At 39.5% G+C, this 20866-nt stretch overlaps 1 protein-coding gene across 1 annotated transcript in view; it reads left to right on the top strand.

The window, feature by feature from the left end:
* Positions 1 to 20866, top strand: part of GPC3 (glypican 3) — a 468130-nt gene that overhangs the window by 230043 nt on the left and 217221 nt on the right. The window contains 1 exon segment of the mRNA XM_055268231.2: positions 5499 to 6193. Within this exon segment, the coding sequence (XP_055124206.1) occupies positions 5499 to 6193 (695 nt within the window).

Raw genomic sequence — 20866 nt, 5'->3', positions numbered from 1 at the left:
CCACTTTACATTCTATAAGTTTTATAGTTTTGCATTTTATATTTATGTCTATGATATACTTGACTTAATTTTATGAAAGGTGAAAAGTCTGTATCTAGATTCATTTTTTTGCATGTGGATGTCCAATTGTTTCAGCACTATTTGTTGCAAAGATTATTCTTTCTCCATTGAATTGTCTCTGCTCTTTTGTCAAAGATCAGTTGATTATTGTGTTTGTGTGGGTCTATTTCTGGGCTCTGTATTTTGTTCCATTGATCTGTTTTTCAATTCTTTCACCAATACCAAGCTGTCTTTATTACTGTACCTTGATGGGAATTCTTGAATTCAGGTCATGCCAGTCCTCCAACTTTGTTCTTTTGCAGTGCTGTTACAGCTATTCTGAGTCTTTTGTGTTTCCATATAAACTTTAGTATTGATGTCCACAAAATAAGTTGCAGGGATTTTGATTGGGATTCATTGAATTTATAGATCATGTTGGAAAGAATTGAAAACTTAATAATATTGAGCCTTTCTATCCATAAACATGGAGTATCTTTTCATTTATTAAGATATTTTTTATTTCTTTTACCAGAGTTTTGTGGTTTTCCCAATCTGTACACCTTTTATTTCCTTTTATTGTCTCATTGCAGTAGCTAGTACTTTAAGTAAAATGTTGAATAGGAGTGCTGAAACAGGGACATTCTTGCCTCGTTCCTGATCTTAAGGGGAAAGCATGCAGTTTCTCACCATTAAGCATGATGCTAGCTGTAAAATTTTTTGTGGACGTTCTTTATCAAGTGAAGAAAGTTATCCTCTGTTTCTAGTTTGCTGAGAGATTTTATCGTGAATGATGTAGGATATTGGCAGGAAAAACAGCAAATGTTTTTCCTGCATTTACTGATATGATCATATGATTTTTCTTATTTAGGCTGTTGATGTGATGGATTACATTAACTGATTTTTTCCCTAGTTTTCTTTATTTTTTTATTTTATTTTAAGTTTCAGGGTATATGTGAAGGATGTGTAGGTTTGTTATATAGGTAAACGTGTGCCATGGTGATTTACTGTGCTTAGCAACTCATCACCTAGGTATTAAGCCCAGCATGCATTAGCTATTTTTCCTAATGTTCTCCCTCCCTCCCCGCCTCAACAAGCCCCAGTGTGTGTTGTTTACCCCCATGTGCCCATGTGTTCTCATTGTTCAATTCCCACTTACAAATGAGAACATGCTGTGTTAGGTTTTCTGTTCCTGCATTAATTTACTGAGGATAACAGCTTCCAGCTCCATTCATGTTCCTGGAAAGGACATGATCTTGTTCATTTTTATGGCTGCATAGTATTCTAAGATGTGTATGTACCACATTTTCTTTATGCATTCTATCACCGATGGCCATTTGGGTTGATTCCATGTCTTTGCTCTTGTGAATAGTGCTGCAGTGAACATACACGTGCATGTATCTTTATAATAGAATGATTTATATTCCTCTGGGTGTATACCAAGTAATAGGATTGCTGGGTCAAATAGTATTTCTGCCCCTAGGTCTTTGAGGAATCACCATACTGTCGTCCACAATGGTTGAACTAATTTACATTCCTACCAACAGTGTAAATGCCTTCCTGTTTCCTTCCTGTTTCCCCACAGCCTCACCAGCAACTGTTGTTTCTTGACTTTTTAATAGTTGCCATTCTGACTGGTGTGAGATGGTATCTCATTGTGGTTTTGATTTGCATTTCTCTAATGATCAGTAATCTTGAGCTATTTTTTCATATGTGTATTGGCTGCATAAAAGTGTGCAAAGGACCTGAACAGAAACTTCATGTGATATGACCAATTTTACCACAGATCCTGGCATGTACCTTGCAGTTACTTCATAAATATTACTTTTCTTTCTTCCGTTAAGGTACCTAAGCTTGAAAACAAGGACCATTTTTATTCTAACCCATTGTGAGGCATTTATACCAGGAACATAAAAAGTTCTTAAGTATTTGCCATTCTTACAGTGCTGGAAAAACTGCCTTGTAAAAAAAAAAAAAAAACCTGCTTCTATAAGGACTGCCTTACCCTAAAGTGCTTGAAAGAGATTCCATGGTTCATTTATTCCTCTCTTCTTCCAAACACAAGTATACTCTCCTTCTTTTAAATACCCAGCTTACTACTGAAAAGGCCCATAAAAACACATTTCTTCCTGTCTGAGTCTGAATACAGGAACATCAGTATCAAATACTAAAGACAGTCATTTTGCTATAGTGATAGGCTATATGTCCTGGGGGGTAGTCAAAGTTATTTAAAGAGAGGTAATAGCCTGATTGTACACTTCACCATCAAACCACATCTGGAGAATTGTATCCCTTTTTGAACACCATAATTTAAGGAGGACATTGACAACATTGGAGCATGTCCAAAGGGTGGTGGCCAGAATGATAATGGGGCATCTAGATATCTAGAAACCTTGCTATATTAGGACATGTATTAACCCAAATTTATTAAATCTATTTGCCTGCACCACTTATTTTTCTTTATGTTGTAAAAAATTAGAATATTTTCTGTTCAATGCCAAAATGTTCATGATAGCTCTGATTTTACATTGTTTGTTCAAATTTTTCCTGGATATAACCCTGGATTTCTTCCCAGGAAAGAGGCAGAGGAAAACCTCCCCGAGTTGAAGTGTACATTATTATCTGACCAAAAAAATCAATGAGCTGAACTCCTTTGCGGTAATTCTAGCCCTTGATTTCATTTCATGAAATCTCAAGTTGCCAAGAAAAGCTGAGCATCACTTTTCACCTAGTGTTGGTTTCTATAAGTCTCCCAGGAGCCTTTAGTTGACCAGTTATGGCTTGGTTTGTTGTCCTGTGATACAGAAGTAAGTGGTTTGGGCAAAGCCCAGAGATGTGCTAAGTGGATTCTGAGCTGTGGAAGTTGGAGCAGGGAGCACATGTGAACTTGAGGTTCAAAGTAAACCCCTAGTCCTTTTCCCCTGCAACATGCATTGTGATTATTCTTTCTGCAGAAGAGTTCATGATCTTTTATAATTTTCTTTTTCTATTGATTTAGGAGTGCTAGTAACAGACACTTTTAAAAATGTTATGACAGTACAGTCAATGGAATCTCACTGTTGTACATCTTGCACATTGGAGAATGAATGCACTGTACTTGAGATAAAGCTTGTCTTGTATAGAATTCATTTTAGGGATGCTTGGATGATTGAGATCTACAGGAGTGGCATATCCACAGCAGTCTTTTCCCTTCTCTTCATTCTGCACAAAGGCAAAGGTGAAAGGTGTGACTCTGCTTTGTTGGTCTTTGGGTTGCAATTTCTTCTAGTATGTTTCCATTTGAAGATGGGAAGCCGATGGGAAAATAATGAGTTTAAAATAGAACTTTACTTTCTGCAAAGGTTTCTGAGACTATGTGTATTGGCTGTAGGTCGAGGACAGCAAGAGGGTAACTGTTATGGAAGACACTAGTTTGTGTTGATTGCTTCTACTTTCCTGTGTGACTACGGGAAAATGCTTTAACTCTACTGAGCCTCAATTTTGTGGCACATAAAAAGGGAGTTGTAATACCAAACTTAAAAGATTGTTGTAAAAAGTAGATACCATAATATACTTGAGAATATTTTGTAAACTCTAAACCATATAGCTTGTGAATACTTCTGAGACAAGGATGGTCTATCATTTATCTCCATCTACCCAGCACTTATGTGCCTCTAGCACCTAGCACAGAGCCTGATATATAACAAGTGATTGCTAGCTGAAAATGAATGAATAGTTTCAAATCTTCAAATTTCTGATGATTTTAACGAATTTGTTGACTTGTCCTCTGTATTGGGCTAGATAATCTCTTGGCCTCATCCAGCTTTTAGAAAACAAGGATTGAGACTAAAGTAGCATGTGGAGTTTGGAGAGTTGTTATAAGATAGAGCAACTTTGTAGGAATTGCTTAATGTTCTAAACAAACAAACAAACAAACAAAAAACCAAATGAACATTCAACAACTTATGGAAAGGCAGATTTTTTTTTTCCCCAGGGACACACAGCTGCAAAGTAGAAGTAATCAATGCAAGCTAGTGTCCCTCAGAGACTGTTACACTCTCACTGCCCTCAGTTCACATATACTCAAAAACCTTTTGTAGGAAGTTAAGTTCTGTTTTAAACTCATTATTTTCTCAAGTGAGCTTGGAAGCCCAATAGAACTACACTGGCAATTGTTCAACATTGCTGGGCATGTCATAAGCCCAAGGGAAGAATCTAGGGAGCATGTTCTACCCTGGGAGGGATCTGGAGCAGATGGTGGTAGCACAACCTAGAGCTCACTTCTGCCACAGATGACTGAAATGTTGGACTAAGTGATCCCAAGGAACTATTGGAGTATGGTCTCTCTAGTAGTCTAAAAGTGGTAATAATTCGATTTTTCAAGGCTCATAAACTGGCATCATTTGGAGTACATCTGTCATGGACCTTTGCACTTTGGAAGGAAGGACTAAGTTAATTTTAAGTGTCTCAGGAAACTTGGCTATTTTTGTTTTTAAACTCTGTCTTATTTCTTCAAAACCCTATTGTGGTTGTTTTTCCTTCCCTCATATAAATGTAGAACTCTGATTATTTGAAATAATTTGGGTCTGGGATGTTTCAGTTTGGAGAAAATGAGATGGTGACGTTACTACTTTCTCTTTCAAACCAATGACACTGATTGGGCTTTATGCAAAGGGGTTGGGGCAGCAGATGTAATCATGAATTTGTGGTCTCTGTAGAGCAGATAAGGCTTCCAAGCCATGTGGAAGCTGAACTTAGCAAGGAAGCTTAGTAGTTATCCCTCCGGATGTTCAGCTTGCAAATACCAGAGGTGTTGTTTTCAATACCAAATGATAGATAAGTACATGGATTGTTTTTCCACCCAGATACAAATGCATTGGATAAATTCCATTTCCAGGTCTGGCAATCTGTCAGAAACCTCTCTTTAAAGTTATCAGGAGAAAATCTACCAAAATGATTAAATTCGTGATAGCTTTTATTCTTGGCTAGGAACTTGCCTCCCCTCCAGGGCTAAACAGGCTTAAATTGTTGTGTGAGTTTATACAATGTATGGTTTGTTGTCAAATATTTATCTCTGTCTAAAAATGAAATGTCCTGAAATACAATTTCTTTTTAACTGAATAAATCAGTGTGAGAAAGAGAAATAACTTCTCATTTAGCCAATTTTTAATCAATATTTTCATGAAAGGCCAAAATGTTAACCGAATCTTGGCTTTTGTCATTTGAAATATAATTTGTGTGTTTAAGAATTTATGTGCACATCAGAATCTGGACTTCATGTTCAGAAAGGAAAATTGATTTATAGGAGCAAACGACTACAAAAGTAGAGGCAATGCCAGAAATGAATGAGAGTCAATTATTTAACGCAAATGGGACCTTAATCACCACAGCAATAGAGAAGTCTCAAATTCATTTACACCCTGGATTTTCATGCTTTAATTTGTACACATTTTTGTGTCTCTTTTTTTTTTTTTTTTTAACAGAGGCCTTTGAAATTGTTGTTCGCCATGCCAAGAACTACACCAATGCCATGTTCAAGAACAACTACCCAAGCCTGACTCCACAAGCTTTTGAGTTTGTGGGTGAATTTTTCACAGATGTGTCTCTCTACATCTTGGGTTCTGACATCAATGTGGATGACATGGTCAATGAATTGTTTGACAGCCTGTTTCCAGTCATCTATACCCAGCTAATGAACCCAGGCCTGCCTGATTCAGCCTTGGACATCAATGAGTGCCTCCGAGGAGCAAGACGTGACCTGAAAGTATTTGGGAATTTCCCAAAGCTTATTATGACCCAGGTTTCCAAGTCACTGCAAGTCACTAGGATCTTCCTTCAGGCTCTGAATCTTGGAATTGAAGTGATCAACACAACCGATCACCTGAAGTTCAGTAAGGACTGTGGCCGAATGCTCACCAGAATGTGGTACTGCTCTTACTGCCAGGGACTGATGATGGTTAAACCCTGTGGCGGTTACTGCAATGTGGTCATGCAAGGATGTATGGCAGGTGTGGTGGAGATTGACAAGTACTGGAGAGAATACATTCTGTCTCTTGAAGAACTTGTGAATGGCATGTACAGAATCTATGACATGGAAAACGTACTGCTTGGTCTCTTTTCAACAATCCACGATTCTATCCAGTATGTCCAGAAGAATGCAGGAAAGCTGACCACCACTGTGAGTACCAGTCTACAGTTGTCAGAGGATTTGGGCCTTATTGGGGTGAGGTGGCCAGTAGCAGGTGCTGATGGAGAGAAATGAGAACAAAATTGGAAGGGAGGGGAATGGGTGATGATGGACTGAATGACCTCACAGAGTTAGGCAGCATATTAAGACCACAGACTATGGAATCGTAAAACCTGGCTCCACCCACTTCCTTACTGTGCGACGTTGGAAAGTCATTTTATCTTTATGAGTTCATTTTTCTGATTCATGAAATAGAAATAAGAATATCGTCTTCATAGGGAATGACATTTGTTAAAGCACTTAGCACGTGTCTGGTACGTGGTAAGTCTTCGATCAATGTTGGCTATTATTAGCATTATTGTCAGTTATCATAATCCTCATTATTGATACACAATAGATGACAAGCCTGTGAAGTGGGAGCTATTATCTTCATTTTATAAATCAGGAAACTGAAGCTTAGTGAAATTGCAACTTGCCTAAGAGCACCCACCTAAAGTTAGTGGAAGAGCCATGCTTCAGAAACTGACCAGGTCTCCCTTTAATTTGGTTATCACCAATTTTTCTGATTCTAATTTCCTCTTGGTGTTTTCAATCATGTATATCACATTAGCATTTCGAGTAGTGACTTCAAACATGAAAGACCCAGCTAGAGTTCACTAATTAAACCTCACAAGCACATAAGCAAGGCAAACAATCCATGTTCTCCAATGGTTTTGTTTATAGCCTTGATTATATCAGTCTAAGCCTGATGAAATTCGTGATGGAGGAAGGGAAGTTCTGTGAGTGAGGCAGCAGTTTGCTTGGTTTCAGTCAGATATTGTTAGTAACGGAATCATGGGAGACACCAACTTCCAATATATAGCAGAACATGTAGCCAAGAGTTACCAGTCAGTTCCCCTAAGGTAGTATCTGATTCCTGAATGCTGCCAGCTTTGTAGAAGGAGGTGGCAGAATAGTATATTACACTACCATTGTTGAGCTTCCACTGCATCTCAAGTGCTATGCTGGCTAGTTTACATAATATCATTTCATAGTAACCCATGAAATCAGTCCTAATAAACCTAAAAGCTGGGTTTTGTTTTGTTTTTCTGTTTTAGAAATATTCTATTTCTGCTTTCTGCTAATTATTTTTCATTGATATACAATACATGTACATATTTTCAGGGGACATGTGATAGTTTAGTACATTCATATAATTTGTAAAGGTCAAATCAATATAATTGGGATATCCATCACCTAAATATTTGTCTTTATGCAAGAAACATTCAAATTCTTCTTTTCTAGCTACTTTGAAATATATGTGGCCAGGTGCTGTGGCTTATGCCTATAATCCCAACACTTTGGGAGGCCTAGGCGGGAGGATTGTTTGAGGCTGGGAGTTCAAGACCAGTCTGGGCAACATACAGACCCCATCTCTACCAAAAAAAAAATAATAAATAAATACAAAAAATTAGCCAGGCATGGTGGCATGCTACTGGGGAGACTGAAGTGGGAGGATCAACGCTGCAGTGAGCCATGATCACGCCACTGCACCCCAGCCTGGGCAAAAGAGTGAGACCCTGTCTCAAAAAAAAAAAAAAAACAAGAGAGGGAGAAAGAAATATATGATAGATTACTATACACTATAGACACTCTACTGATCTATCAAACACTGAGTCTTATTTCTTCCTCAAAGCTAGTTAAGTCAGAGGAGCTGGGATTCAAACCCAGACTTTGTTGGCTTGATTGATACACACCCTCAGCATCTATACAGTGCAACTGCTGTGCACTCTGAACCATTGCTTATCCAAAATGTGGAGGGTGGATTAGGCTATTTCAGCTTGTCTTTAAACTCTAGGGGTAATTAGTTTCTTTGGTGAATTAAACTAGGAAAGAGGACAAAAATGATGCAACCCTCAGCATGGCTACTTATGGAGTTGCTGTAATTGCCCCATTCACAATGTTAGTCATTTAAAACACATTTCCTGTGAAAATATTTTATAGTAAAATGAACAAAAATGTCCTATCTAATTACGGTGTTCTTCAGTGGCTAATTATTCCCTTGACTGCTTCACAATTTGAGGCCAGATTCCGGGGCCTTCTGCAAAAGTAAATTTTACAAAACTAGAAAAAGTAAATGTATTCATATGTTCATTCATCTAATACTGATTGAGAGCCCACTGTGTGTAAGACACAAAGAAAGCATGCCAGGGGCGTGGAAATGCTTTCAGTAAGAGGAAAATAAAGAGACAACATTAAAGACAGGGTGTAGGAGTGTTTAAAGGTTGCCTCTGATATTGGTCATTTCACAGCAACACAATTGATCTCGAAAACAAGTATCCTCCTGTGGTGCTTGCATTTATTTATTTATTTATTTATTTATTTATTTTTGAGACAGAGTCTCGCTCTGTCGCCCAGGCTGGAGTGCAGTGGCGTAATCTCGGCTCACTGCAACCTCCGCCTCCTAGTTCTAAGCGATTCTCCTGCCTCAGCCTCCCGAGAAGCTGGGATTACAGGCGCACGTCACCATGCCTGGCTAATTCTGTATTTTTAGTAGAGATGGGATTTCACCACATTGGCCAGGCTAGTTTTGAACTCCTGACCTCAGATGATCCACCCGCCTAGGCCGCCCAAAGTGCTGGGATTACAGGCATGAGCCACCATGCCCGGCCATGTGGTGCTTTTAAACACATGAAAAAATGAGGTGAGGAACTTGAATTAAGTGCACTGTTTTGATCAGGCACTAGACATGAAGGTTCATTTAGGAAACATTTATTAAACATCTGCTTTGTGTATGACACTTTGCTAGGTGCTGGATATTCAAAACTACCCAAGACATAGTTCTTAAGTCTTGAAAAGGTCACAGTCCAGTTGGCAGACAGACGTGTAACTGAATATATTTCACCATAGTGAACATTTCACCATAATGTGAATGTTGAAAGGGCTGTGAGAGATTAGCTAGTCCAATCCCATTGATTTACAAAGGAAGAAATAAAGTTCAGGGAGGCTTACCCAAAGTTATATAATTAATGGAGGAGCCAGAAGTAGAATCCAAGGTCTTCTGCTGCTACAATCTAATACTTTCTCCATCATACCAGTCTGTCTCCCCTTAGACGCCCCCTAGACTTTTACTCTAAGAGCTCCATTAGGATTTTGCAAACACATAGCGAACCTAAATTGGATAGCTATTTCTGGCCGCCAAACCTGCTACATTTTAGGTGCATGCACATGCGTGCAGGGGGAGTGCATTTCATGTCATTATCATTCAGGAAGAAAGGCTTTAGCTGTCAAGAGGTGCTCAGCGATGCAGGCCCTTTCTGTTTTGGCCATTAAGGGCCTGATTGCTCCCAGCTCCCAGCTGGTTATGAGAGTGTGAATTCTGCCATCCCCAGGGAATGCCTGAACTAAACCAGAAAACATATGTAAACTCTGCCTTGTTCATGTTTTATGATCACCAACTCTAAGTAATATGTACCAAATGGTGGAGGTAGGGGAATCACTGGCCAGGTGTGATCCAGCCCATACTCAGTACGGGTCAAAAAGGGACTGGGCATTTATGAGGGCAAGGGGAAGTCGGAGCTGCAGAACTCTATTCACATTAACAAACCCACAGAATGCCCCAAAGCAAAAGCTGGTTTAAAACTAAAGCTTTAATGAGATTCTCCAGTAGCACCCTCACCTTCCTGTTGCGATAAAATGTAAAACCCTGCCATTCAGTCCTGCTTGAGGTTCAGTTGTGGTGAGAGACTTCTTTAAAAATATCCTCTTCCTGAGCTCTGCTGGGATATCCTTTCGAGCTGGCTTTAAGCCATGACATGAGGTCTGCCACACAGAGAATTGCCTAGTTGTTTTTGTGGCTGTCATCTACCCAGATTATGAAGATTGTTTTGGTCTTCTAAGTGAGTGTGGTACTGTTTGGTTTTTTAAGTGTGGCTTGTTGGTGCTTTAGTTTTCTCTAGCATAGTTCCCAATACTTCGGACTACCAAGTGAAGGCAGGCAGACAAATACTGGGGTGTTGTCGCTGGCAGCACCACTGGAGGTGGTAAAGGATCCTGTTCTCAAACTCGGCTCATGATCACAATCACCTGGGTTACTTGTTAGACACATTCCTGGAGTCCACCCCTGCAGATATTCTGATACCAAAGGTGTGTGGAGAGGTCAGATGATTTTGTTTCGTTTTGTTCTGTTTTGTTTTTTGAGACAGGGTCTCACTCTGTCACCCAGGCTGGAGTGCAGTGGCTCGATCTTGGCTCACTGCAACCTCCGCCTCCTGGGCCCAAGCGATTCTCATGCCTCGGCCTCCCGAGTAGCTAGGATTACAGGTGCGTGCCGTAACACCTGGCTAATTTTTTGTATTTTTTTGTAGAGACGGGGTTTCGCTATGTTGGCCAGGTTGGTCTCAAACTCCTGGCCTCAAGCAATCCACCTGCCTCAGCCTCCCAAAGTGCTAGGATTACAGGTATGAGCCACCGTGCCCAAATGATTTTTTATTTAAGAAATGTCCCCGTTGATTCTGATGCTCCCTTGGGAGCAAATCCAGCCACCTCGTTTGGAAGATAAAGAAAATAGGCCCCAGAGGTTGGAAGTGAATGGCCTAAGTTCCACAGGCAATTAGTGGCAAAGCTAGGACCTTGAATTCTTCATCTATAAAATGGGGTCGAGATATGGCGATTAAATGCAATGTTAGGTTCAGGAACATGGCAAGTATTCACTAAGTCCCAGTCCAGTACTCTTTCTTACTACAGTGATCTAAGTGCCAAATGAAAACTGAGTTTTTCTTAAACTAATTTTTAGGTGCCAAGATATCTTAATGTTATTTTAGTCTAAATGAAGTAAATAAAAATAGTAAGTGTGTGAGAATGTATGTGTGTGAATACATGTGTAGGGGGGAAGCGAGATGGAGGGAGGGGGAAAGAGAAGATTTGTGCTGAAAAGTCCGAGAAAGTATTAATGATGAGACTATAAATAGATTCGTTTTGCAAACTGAGATAAATATCTATACAAACTAGGATAAATATCTTGGCCCCAAGTGAGAATTGAATAGATCTTTAACAGTATTTGGGTGAAAGTATCACTATTAAATTTATCAGTGCATTATTGAATTCCACATCTTATACCTTAAAGCAACTACAAACATGTACCATTTTGCAATACATATATTTTCAGTGTTTTTACACCCAAACTGCTGAATGCCACAGCTTCTTTTTAAAATATAACTGTTTTTATCCTGAAAACCATTTTGATTGCTGTTACCATATACCTATGTGTGGACTATATGCGTAGCCATTGCCCATTTCATGTATAATTCATCCATGTACTAAATGATTAATAATTAGCACGTTGGATGTTTATCCCTCTCCTGGAAACTTTCCCAAAACTTTCTGTAATTTTGTTTACTTCCTTTAATCCCCAAAGTAACTACTCACATGTCTTCACATGGCGGTTTGCACTTTTATTTTTCCACTTGTACACATACATACTTTCTTTATTGGCTCATCTCAGCATTTCTCAGAGTTAGTGCTTCCTCTCCCACAATTTCATTACCTTGGCTTGTTCTATGCTTCCTTGAATATTGTGTAGAATTGCAACGTTTTCCACCACCATTACTTCTCCCTTTCTTTTTTCGTTGTGATATTCATTTTAGCACTATCTGAAATAGGATTCGTTGCAGGAAGCATTTATTGAGCACCTAATAATGGAAGCACTATGATAGCCACTGGGGATCAGAGGGAGTAGCTAGAAAGATGCACATGACTGTGTTGTGTTGCCCTCAGTGGTCACTTGGCTAGTAGGTGGCAGAACTAGTATTCAAAGCTGAACCTGTCTGACTCCAAAGCTCACGCTCTTAACCATTACCTATATTGCTCTCTCAAGTAGTTCCATTCTCTTCAGCAGAATCTTTATTCCCCAAACACAGACTAAGTAGGTTTTTATTATATTATTTAATATCCTGTATTACTCCCTACTGTTTTTCCAGCTGCACAATCAGTTTTTGAATTCATTCTCCCTCCTTGGAGACTTTTGCTCTAGTATTTCCCAATGAAGTACTAAAAGGCATGAGATTTTTCATCTTCCTAACTCTTAAAGGAACAGAGTAGTTTCATGGAAAAGAAGGAATGTTTGTGCAGGTGATGGAAGGTCCAGTCACACAGTCAGATGACTTGGCCTAGAATCTATGTGAGCAGTGCCGGTGGTGAGAAAGAGGTTCTCTTCCACTTGCAAAGTTGGAAATCTGCCGATTGGACCAACAGATAGTTTTTAATGCATCTGCCTTTGATTCCAGATGGTAGAAGAACATCAGATCTCCAGTATGGAGTGTCCTTGGTATTTAATAATAGTAACATTGCCTACTGAGAACCTAACGTATCCAAATACATCCATTTCCTTTGCTAGAATTTCTGAAGTCAGTATTTATTTTTGTGTGCCAGGAAGCTCTAGGGAAGATTCTCTGTTGATCCTCAATAATAATTAATTCCATCGAACTCATATTTTGCTGTCAGTGTGAGTGACTGTAACTCATCAGAATTTCCAAGATTAGCCTTACCTTCCTCTCCACTGTTGAAGGCTGAGGTTATTTCTCAGGTGTCAGAATGTCAGTGTTTTTCTCCTCATGCTATCACTTTGGACTTTCATTTTTCAGTCTCAGACAGAGATACCTTGTCTGAATTTATACAAGCTGTTTTCAGTACCAAGTGATTTGAAAGTGATAAAAAGAAGTAAATGGCTCACTACCTAATTAGTGTCTGCAGGTCGGCATCTAGAACAATGGTAAGCAACTTTACTTACACGAGGTTTATTTCTGGAAAGACAAAAACTGTTTACAGACTGCCACCATTTTTTCATTCACAATCAAAGTAGCTTCAGTGATTTCCATGGAGAAAATATATAGTTTTAAAACACATATTACCTATTTATTGCAAGAATACAAATGAAAAAATTGGCACCATGTTTTAGGCAATAAATGTTAACTTTATGGTAGGTTTCAAAAAGTGGTTACATAAGGGGAACTTTTTTTTTTAAATGTTTCATCCTGAAATTATACATATATTACAGGTCATATTAAGAAATTAGATGGGTTCTTCATAAATCTAGAATTGCTTGCCCTTGCCTTGGCATAATTGCCAGTTGCTTATATGTTCTGAATTTTTAGAGATAAATTTTACATCCCTTCTGTGGTCAGTGGACTGATGTGGCAGGAACACATCCTCAAGAGCTGTGAAAGATCTGAGATTTTTACCCTGATTGCAAGCAAACAAGTTAGCCTGCTGCAGTTTCATCGATGTTAGTTAATGGCTAAGACTACTGAGTCAGAGATGAAGGACAGTTTATTGCTTACAGCAATAGCAGCAGCCAGAGTATTAGCATTTGTGCCAGATCCCTGAGTCCCAATTCCCACAGGGTAAGGCAAAGAGAGCTGAATGACTCCTGTACACATAGTGAGTTGTATTATAGAAGAGAAACTTTGAACTTAGGGAACTCAAATCTTTTATAATAGATGGTAAGCCCACCTGCTGTTTAAAGGGAAATATCATCTCTATCTTCCAAGGCTGTTGGCTATACAAAGATAGTTGAAAAGATAGTCTGGAACAAAAGGTAGTCAGTTCGTCTGTTCCTAAGACATGCCAAAGCACAAGAGATCCATGGAGAATTGTCTTCCAACACATGGTCCCCCACCCTTGGATGGCTCCAAGAACCTTTCAAGTTCTCAATGCTTTTGGAGGATCTGGCAAGGAAATTAGAAGTTAGTAAAAGACAGTTAGCTCAACCCTGACTGATTGGCCGAAAAGCAGGCCCATGTGCCACCTGTTGGAGGGTAGCAGAAGGCATATCCAAATACTGAGAACAGTGGCAGTTTTCTCAGCTCTTCAGAGAATACTTTAAAAGGAAAGTATCAAAGAGGCACCTGTTTGTTGCTTCTCATTAGCAGTAAACTCTTCTACTGTGGGCCTCCAGCTACTCCACTGCTCTCTTTCAGTCTCTAAGCTGTCATTTCCTTTCTTGCTCTGTTCAGGCTATAGGGTTGGGAGTTTTGTGTTGCTAAGTGACTTGGCTGAATGAAGTTTTCTCTTTTATTGCACTTCTAGAGTGAAGCATTGTGTTGACCACAGAGTGGTAAGCACATGCTTATCCATGCCTGCTGGCAGTGACAGAGGACGGATTCGTCCTCAGAGTGTATTCAGAAAGGTCAGAAAGCCAGGGATATTTGCCCAAGTAGGCAGAAGTCCAAGAAGATCTCACCATGGCCTGATATTCTGAGTACCCCTGTGGTCCTGAGACAACAGTGAGGGAGCCAACAATGCCTTTTTTAAAATAAACTTTAAGTTCTGGGATACACGTGCAGAACATGCAGGTTTGTTACATAGGTATACGTGTGCCATGGTGGTTTGCTGCACCCATCAACCTGTCATCTACATTAGGTATTTCTCCTAATGCTATCCCTCCCCAACCCCCCACCCCCCGACAGGCCCCGGTGTGCGATGTTCCCCTCCCTGTGTCCATGTGTTCTCATTGTTCAACTCCTACTTACGAATGAGAACATATGGTGTTTGGTTTTCTGTTCCTGTGTTAGTTTGCTGAGAATGATGGTTTCCAGCTTCGTCCATGTCCCTGCAAAGGACATGAACTCATCCTTTTTTATGGCTGCATAGTATTACATAGTATTCCATGGTGTATATGTGCCACATTTTCTTTATCCAGTCTAACATTGATGGGCATTTGGGTTGGTTCCAAGTCTTTGTTATTGTGAACAGTGCTGCAATAAACATACGTGTGCCTGTGTCTTTATAGTAGAATGATTTATAATCCTTTGGGTATATACCCAGTAATGGGATTGCTGGGTCAAATGGTATTTCTGGTTCTAGATCCTTGAGGAATCGCCACACTGTCTTCCACGATGGTTGAACTAATTTACACTCCCACCAACAGTGTAAAAACATTCATATTTCTCCACATTCTCTCCAGCATCTGTTGTTTCCTGACTTTTTAATGATTGCCATTCTAACTGACATGAGATGGTATCTCATTGTGGTTTTGATTTGCATTTCTCTAATGACCACTGACGATGAGCTTTTTCTCATATGTTTGTTGGCCACATAAATGTCTTCTTTTGAGAAATGTCTGTTCATATGCTTTGCCCACTTCTTGATGAGTTATTTGTTTTTTTTCTTGTAAATTTGTTTAAGTTCCTTGTAGATTCTGGATATTAGCACTTTGTCAGGTGGATAGATTGCAAAAATTTTCTCCCATTCTGTAGGTTGCCTGTTCACTCTGATGATAGTTTCTTTTGCTGTGCAGGAGTTCTTTAGTTTAATTAGATCCCATATGTCAATTTTGGCTTTTGTTGTCATTGCTTTTGGTGTTTTAGTCATGAAGTCTTTGCCCATGCCTATGTCCTGAATGGTATTGCCTAGGTTTTCTTCTAGGATTTTTATGGTTTTAGGTTTTACGTTTAAGTCTTTAATCTACCTTGAGTTAATTTTTGTATAAGGTGTAAGGAAGAGGTCCAGTTTCAGTTTTCTACATATGGCTAGCCAGTTTTCCCAACACCATTTATTAAATAGGGAATCCTTTCCCCATTGCTTGTTGTTCTCAGGTTTGTCAAAGATCAGATGGTTGTAGATGTGTGGCATTATTTCTGAGGCCTCTGTTCTGTTCCATTGGTCTGTATATCTGTTTTGGCATCACACTGCCTGACTTCAAACTATATACTACAAGGCTACAGTAACCACAATGCCTTTTTAAAAAGATGTCGAGTGGCTAGGGAATCAGAGTACAGTGAAAGTAGCCTCCTACCTTGTGGGGGCAGAAAAGCCCCTGGATACTTGCTCCCTTCATTAGAAAAGCTGAAATGCCACACAAAACAGGTCATATACACTGTGATTTCCCTGTGATTCAATTTCCCCGACTTGGAGCAAGGTTCCTCTTGGCGAGTGTAGTTCTGCATTGTCCACTCACAATGGTACCACAAGTAACTTTGGCTCACTGACCTCTTATGCCCATGCATTTTGCTGTCTTGCTCAGGTATCTGGCAGAAAAATGTTTTCTAACTTGACTGTTTCTTAAAAGGACCATTCCTCCTGCCCCTACCTTAAAAATGGAAAACATATTGGAATATCACAGAAGCATTTTTTAGTGAAGTTGCACTGTCGTATAGTAATTTCTTCAAGGGAGGGGGCAATTTTAATACTTGCTGTAATAAAGAATTTTACAAAAGGCAAAGATAAGGGAATTCTGAGCAGATGTCTTCCAGCATGTTGCAGCCTTTGGAAGATAAAATACAATTTTCATCATTACCAGCAACCACAATTTTCTGAGTGCTGAGTCCTGAGCACTGTTCTAGGTCTTACAGTTTACCTTTCCCTTCCTTGTTGGGGGGACTGTTAATGGGGTAAAACAAATAGCCTTTGTTTTGGTGAAATTACAGATTTCTTAATGTCCTTTTAAAATGCCCCTTTGGGAAGTACATAATCCAGCAAGGCTGCTTTCTTATTTCATATGGGGGGCGAGGGGAGGGTTGTTGCTGCCTCCTTATTACCCAATTCAAATTCATTCTGAAGAATATTCAGAAAGTGAATTAATTCTTCCCTTTTTCATTCCACTCAGAATGCCTAAAACAGATAAAGTAGGAAGCAGAGTCATTATATTTGGGTGCTGTCTATTATCATTTACTGACTGAGAGTCTATCTAAGCCTTTCTGCTTTTTGCAGATAATTAATTTTGTTCCTAAATGTAGGGAAGAGTGATTGTAATCAGTGTGTTTGTATTTTCAGCCACAAATAGAGCCCATCAAAGATATGCAGTACAAATAAACCTCATAAAATATGCAGCCCAAGTACTGCTCAAAGTTAATGTTCTTTTTTTCCAAAGAAAAAATTTTATACACATTATATGATTTTTAAAAGTCATTCTTGGTATTTTCATATAGTTAATAGATGGGCCCCTCTTTTTCAAACTCAAACCTATGCTGTGAATTATTTTTTATCATTAAATCTCATGTAGTGGAGCTGAAGGAGACTGATTTGGCTTAGAAATCATCTCAGCAACATATACATATTACTGAATTCTGGGTGTGGGTTTCTCTTATGCTTCCAGAAAATAATGAATGATCAGATCTAAGTTACAGGTTCAGTTTTATGGATGAAACCCCACACTAAGAGCATGGTGTTTGTGAATGAGTTCCTCTGAACTCTTTTGGAAAGCTTTTGCCCTTCTATCCCAGCTGCCTGTCCCCAACCTCTGGCCAATGCCTACACTAAGCCCATCCCTTTCCTTTTGCTTCAAATTTGTACCTTGCTCTGTTCTGTTCATTCAAACCCTGTACTTTATTTAGAGTGGTGATGTGTGATTATGGTTTAGTCATCACAGGAAGCCCATTTCTGCTTCTACTAGTTCTCTAATGCATTCCTTCTCTTGAGAAGCAAACTTCATTAGCAAAGTTATCACTAGAAAACTCTTAAAAAGGATTATCAAAAAAAGGTAGATCTCAGTCACTGTGATGCAGTTGTAGGGAGAAATATTTAAGTGTATGTGGGACCTTATGAAATTACCTCCTATACATTGTAAGTTATAAAGAACATTCATTCAGAATTTTGATACAGGATCTTTGCCTTGTGCTGCCACAGGCAAGTGGCCTGTGAAAAGCAACTTCTTAGTGTCTGTTCCTTAATCTATACAACGAGGAAGATGATGACAAGAGTGATTATTTAGTAAGCACTTGCTATGTGCCTCACACAATTCTAAGCTCTTTACATGGATCAACTCATTTAATGTTTACAATACTAATGAGAAGGGGATTATCATTACCATCTTCCTAGTTAAAGAACTGAGACAGAGAGACTTGGAAGCAGGTGCCAGCAACAAGGCAGCTTCAGCTAATTGCTCTCTACTGCAGCAACTTTTGAGGTGCATCTCTTGCCCAGGGCCAGACCCAGTCTTAGAATATATGGGCGTGGCTTGGCCTTGTCTGCAGATGGATATAAGCTGACTCAGTTGTCTGGAATGGGGCAGGATGGGGAGCCAGAAGTTATTAAGGGTCTTTCATTCTTGCCTACTCTTTCAGTTACTATTCATCCTGTTTTCTACGTGTGGCCTTGAGAATTGCATGGAAACTTCCAATGGGCTTAGCTTTTCTTCTCTGCTTTTCTTCATATTTGTATTAATTAATCTTAATTAAAGTTTTCTTTCTTTTTCTTTTCTTTTCTTTTTCTTTTTTTGGCTTAAACAACAGAAGTTTATTTTCCCACAAATCCGGGGGTTAAAAGTCCAAGATCAAGGTTCTGGCAGATTCAGTCTTTGGCAAGGGCTTTCTTCTTGGCTTGTAGATGGCTGCCATCTCATTCTGTCTTAACATGGCTTTCCCTTGCTGCATGTGCACCCTGTGGGGAAAGAGGAGGACATAGAGAGAGACAGAGAGAGAGAGCACAACCTCTCTGGTATCACTTCTTATGAAGACACTAATCCTATTGGATCAGGGCCCCATACTTATTCAGAGATGAGGCCTCTAATGAAGTGATTAAGATTAAATGAGCTAATTAAATTTTTCTAAATTTGCTTGGAGCTCAGGCCTCCCCCAGCATCAGGGCCTATTTCATTTACCTTTTAAAAACAAACAGAGAAACAAACAAACAAAAACAAAAAAACCCACACATTCATTTTTTTTTTTTTTTTTTTTTTTTTTTTTGAGACGGAGTCTCGCTCTGTCACCCAGGCTGGAGTGCAGTGGCACAATCTCGGCTCACTGCAAGCTCCACCTCCCGGGTTCACGCCATTCTCCTGCCTCAGCCTCTCCGAGTAGCTGGGACTACAGGCGCCCACCACCACGCCCAGCTAATTTTTTGTATTTTTAGTAGAGACGGGGTTTCACCGTGGTCTCGATCTCCTGACCTCGTGATCTGCCCACCTCGGCCTCCCAAAGTGCTGGGATTACAAGCGTGAGCCACCGCGCCCGGCCACACATTCATTCTTGATGAGCTTTTTGAAAAAATACTTTAAAAAGTATTTAAAAGTATTTTTAAAGTATTTAAAAAATACTTTAAAAGATATAGGTCTTCTATATTTTCTCTCTTTCAGATCAGAAATCCAAAGAATTGTGAAATACCAAGCTGTATGTCTTTCTTATTCTGTTTTAAACCCTGTAATGATCTCTTTCCATACATGGAAGGAGTTCCCTACTAAGTTTCTGATTAACTCAACTGCTCATTCCCCTTAACAAATTATTAATGCAAAATAAATGAGTTTCTTGACTGTAGCAACCTGCTAGCATATTTTTTTTAAAATTGTGAACCCTTTAAATCATCTTTGAGTGGTTTCTTCACAAGTTTTCTAAACAAAGTATTCTAGACAAAAAAGCAGGGAACTAAACTAATGTCCTTACTGTGGTTAAAAATAAAGCAATAATTGTGACAAATTGGTATAATCAGACTTGACAGATAGAAGCTATAGAATTCATGTTAGATTTCTATCAGTCTGAAAAGGATGTTAACAATTCCCAGATCACAGAGAGTGAAAGAATACACACTGGTGGAAACATTTTCCTCACACATCTGTGTTTATCAAGTTTTAAAGTCTGTTTCCTCCCCTACCATTTCTCCTGAATCTGTAATACATTGATTTAAAAACAATTAATACATGACTCAAACTGCTCTGCTCTGAAAGGCCCCATTCAGAATTGTCTCAGTTCTGGTTAGCATTGACTGAAAACTCTATGAGATACCAGGAATAATAAATTACAACAAACATTCATTTTTAATGGCACCATAGAGATTTTTAAGAGCAAACCTTTCTAGATGGAAAGCTGAGTCAATACCCTGCGTAGGAATGGATCGGCTTGGCATTGCAAGGAGCAGAGGAAGAAAAGGTTGTGTGATGCAGTGAAAAGAACATGGGCTTCAGGAGTTAAAATGTGACTTTCTCTCTTTTAATTTATTGAGACAAAGTCTCGCTCTGTTGCCCAGGCTGGAGTGCAGTGGCGCCGTCTCGGCTCACTGCAACCTCTTCCTCCTGGGCTCAAGTGATCCTCCCACCTCACCCCTTGCCCCACGCCATAACTGGGACTACAGGTGTGCACCACCACGCCTGGCTAATTTTTTTTTTTTTTTTTAGTAGAGACAGGGTCTCGCTGTGTTGCCCAGGCTGGTCTCGAACTCCTGGGCTCAAGTGATCCTCCCACCTCAGCCCCCCAAAGTGCTGGGATTACAGGCATGAGCCACTGCATCTGGCCAGACTGTGAATTTCTATTCAGCCATTCTTTTTCTTAGTGACCTGAACATGTAGTATAATCTCTGAGCGTTGGTTGCTTCAACTATAGAATGGGGATAAAAATACCAACCTCGCAGAACTACTATGAAAATTTGCAACAATGCCTAGCACATGGCAGCACTATAAAATCTGACATGTAACATGATCTATTTAATCTGCTGTGAGGCAAAATAGCCTTTTCTTCCTAGGCCTTCTCTCACATGGAGGCACTCATCTTTGGGGTACTCTCATTAGTAGCACCATCATTGATAAATATTTACCTGACTCCTGTGACAAAGGCCCTATGTCAGGAGCTGCCAACACAAATACACTAATATCCCCATGTCCACAGAGAGATATGTTCCAAGACACCCAGTGGATGTCTGACTCCCAGTGGATGCCTGAAACCACAGATAGTTCCAAACCCTATATATAGTGTGGGTTTTTTT

This window comes from Symphalangus syndactylus, chromosome X (genome assembly GCF_028878055.3).
Source record: "Symphalangus syndactylus isolate Jambi chromosome X, NHGRI_mSymSyn1-v2.1_pri, whole genome shotgun sequence".
In the NCBI taxonomy this organism is placed as follows: domain Eukaryota; kingdom Metazoa; phylum Chordata; class Mammalia; order Primates; family Hylobatidae; genus Symphalangus; species Symphalangus syndactylus.
The sequence above is the reverse complement of the archived record's forward strand: the minus strand, read 5'-3'. Positions and strand labels throughout refer to the sequence as shown.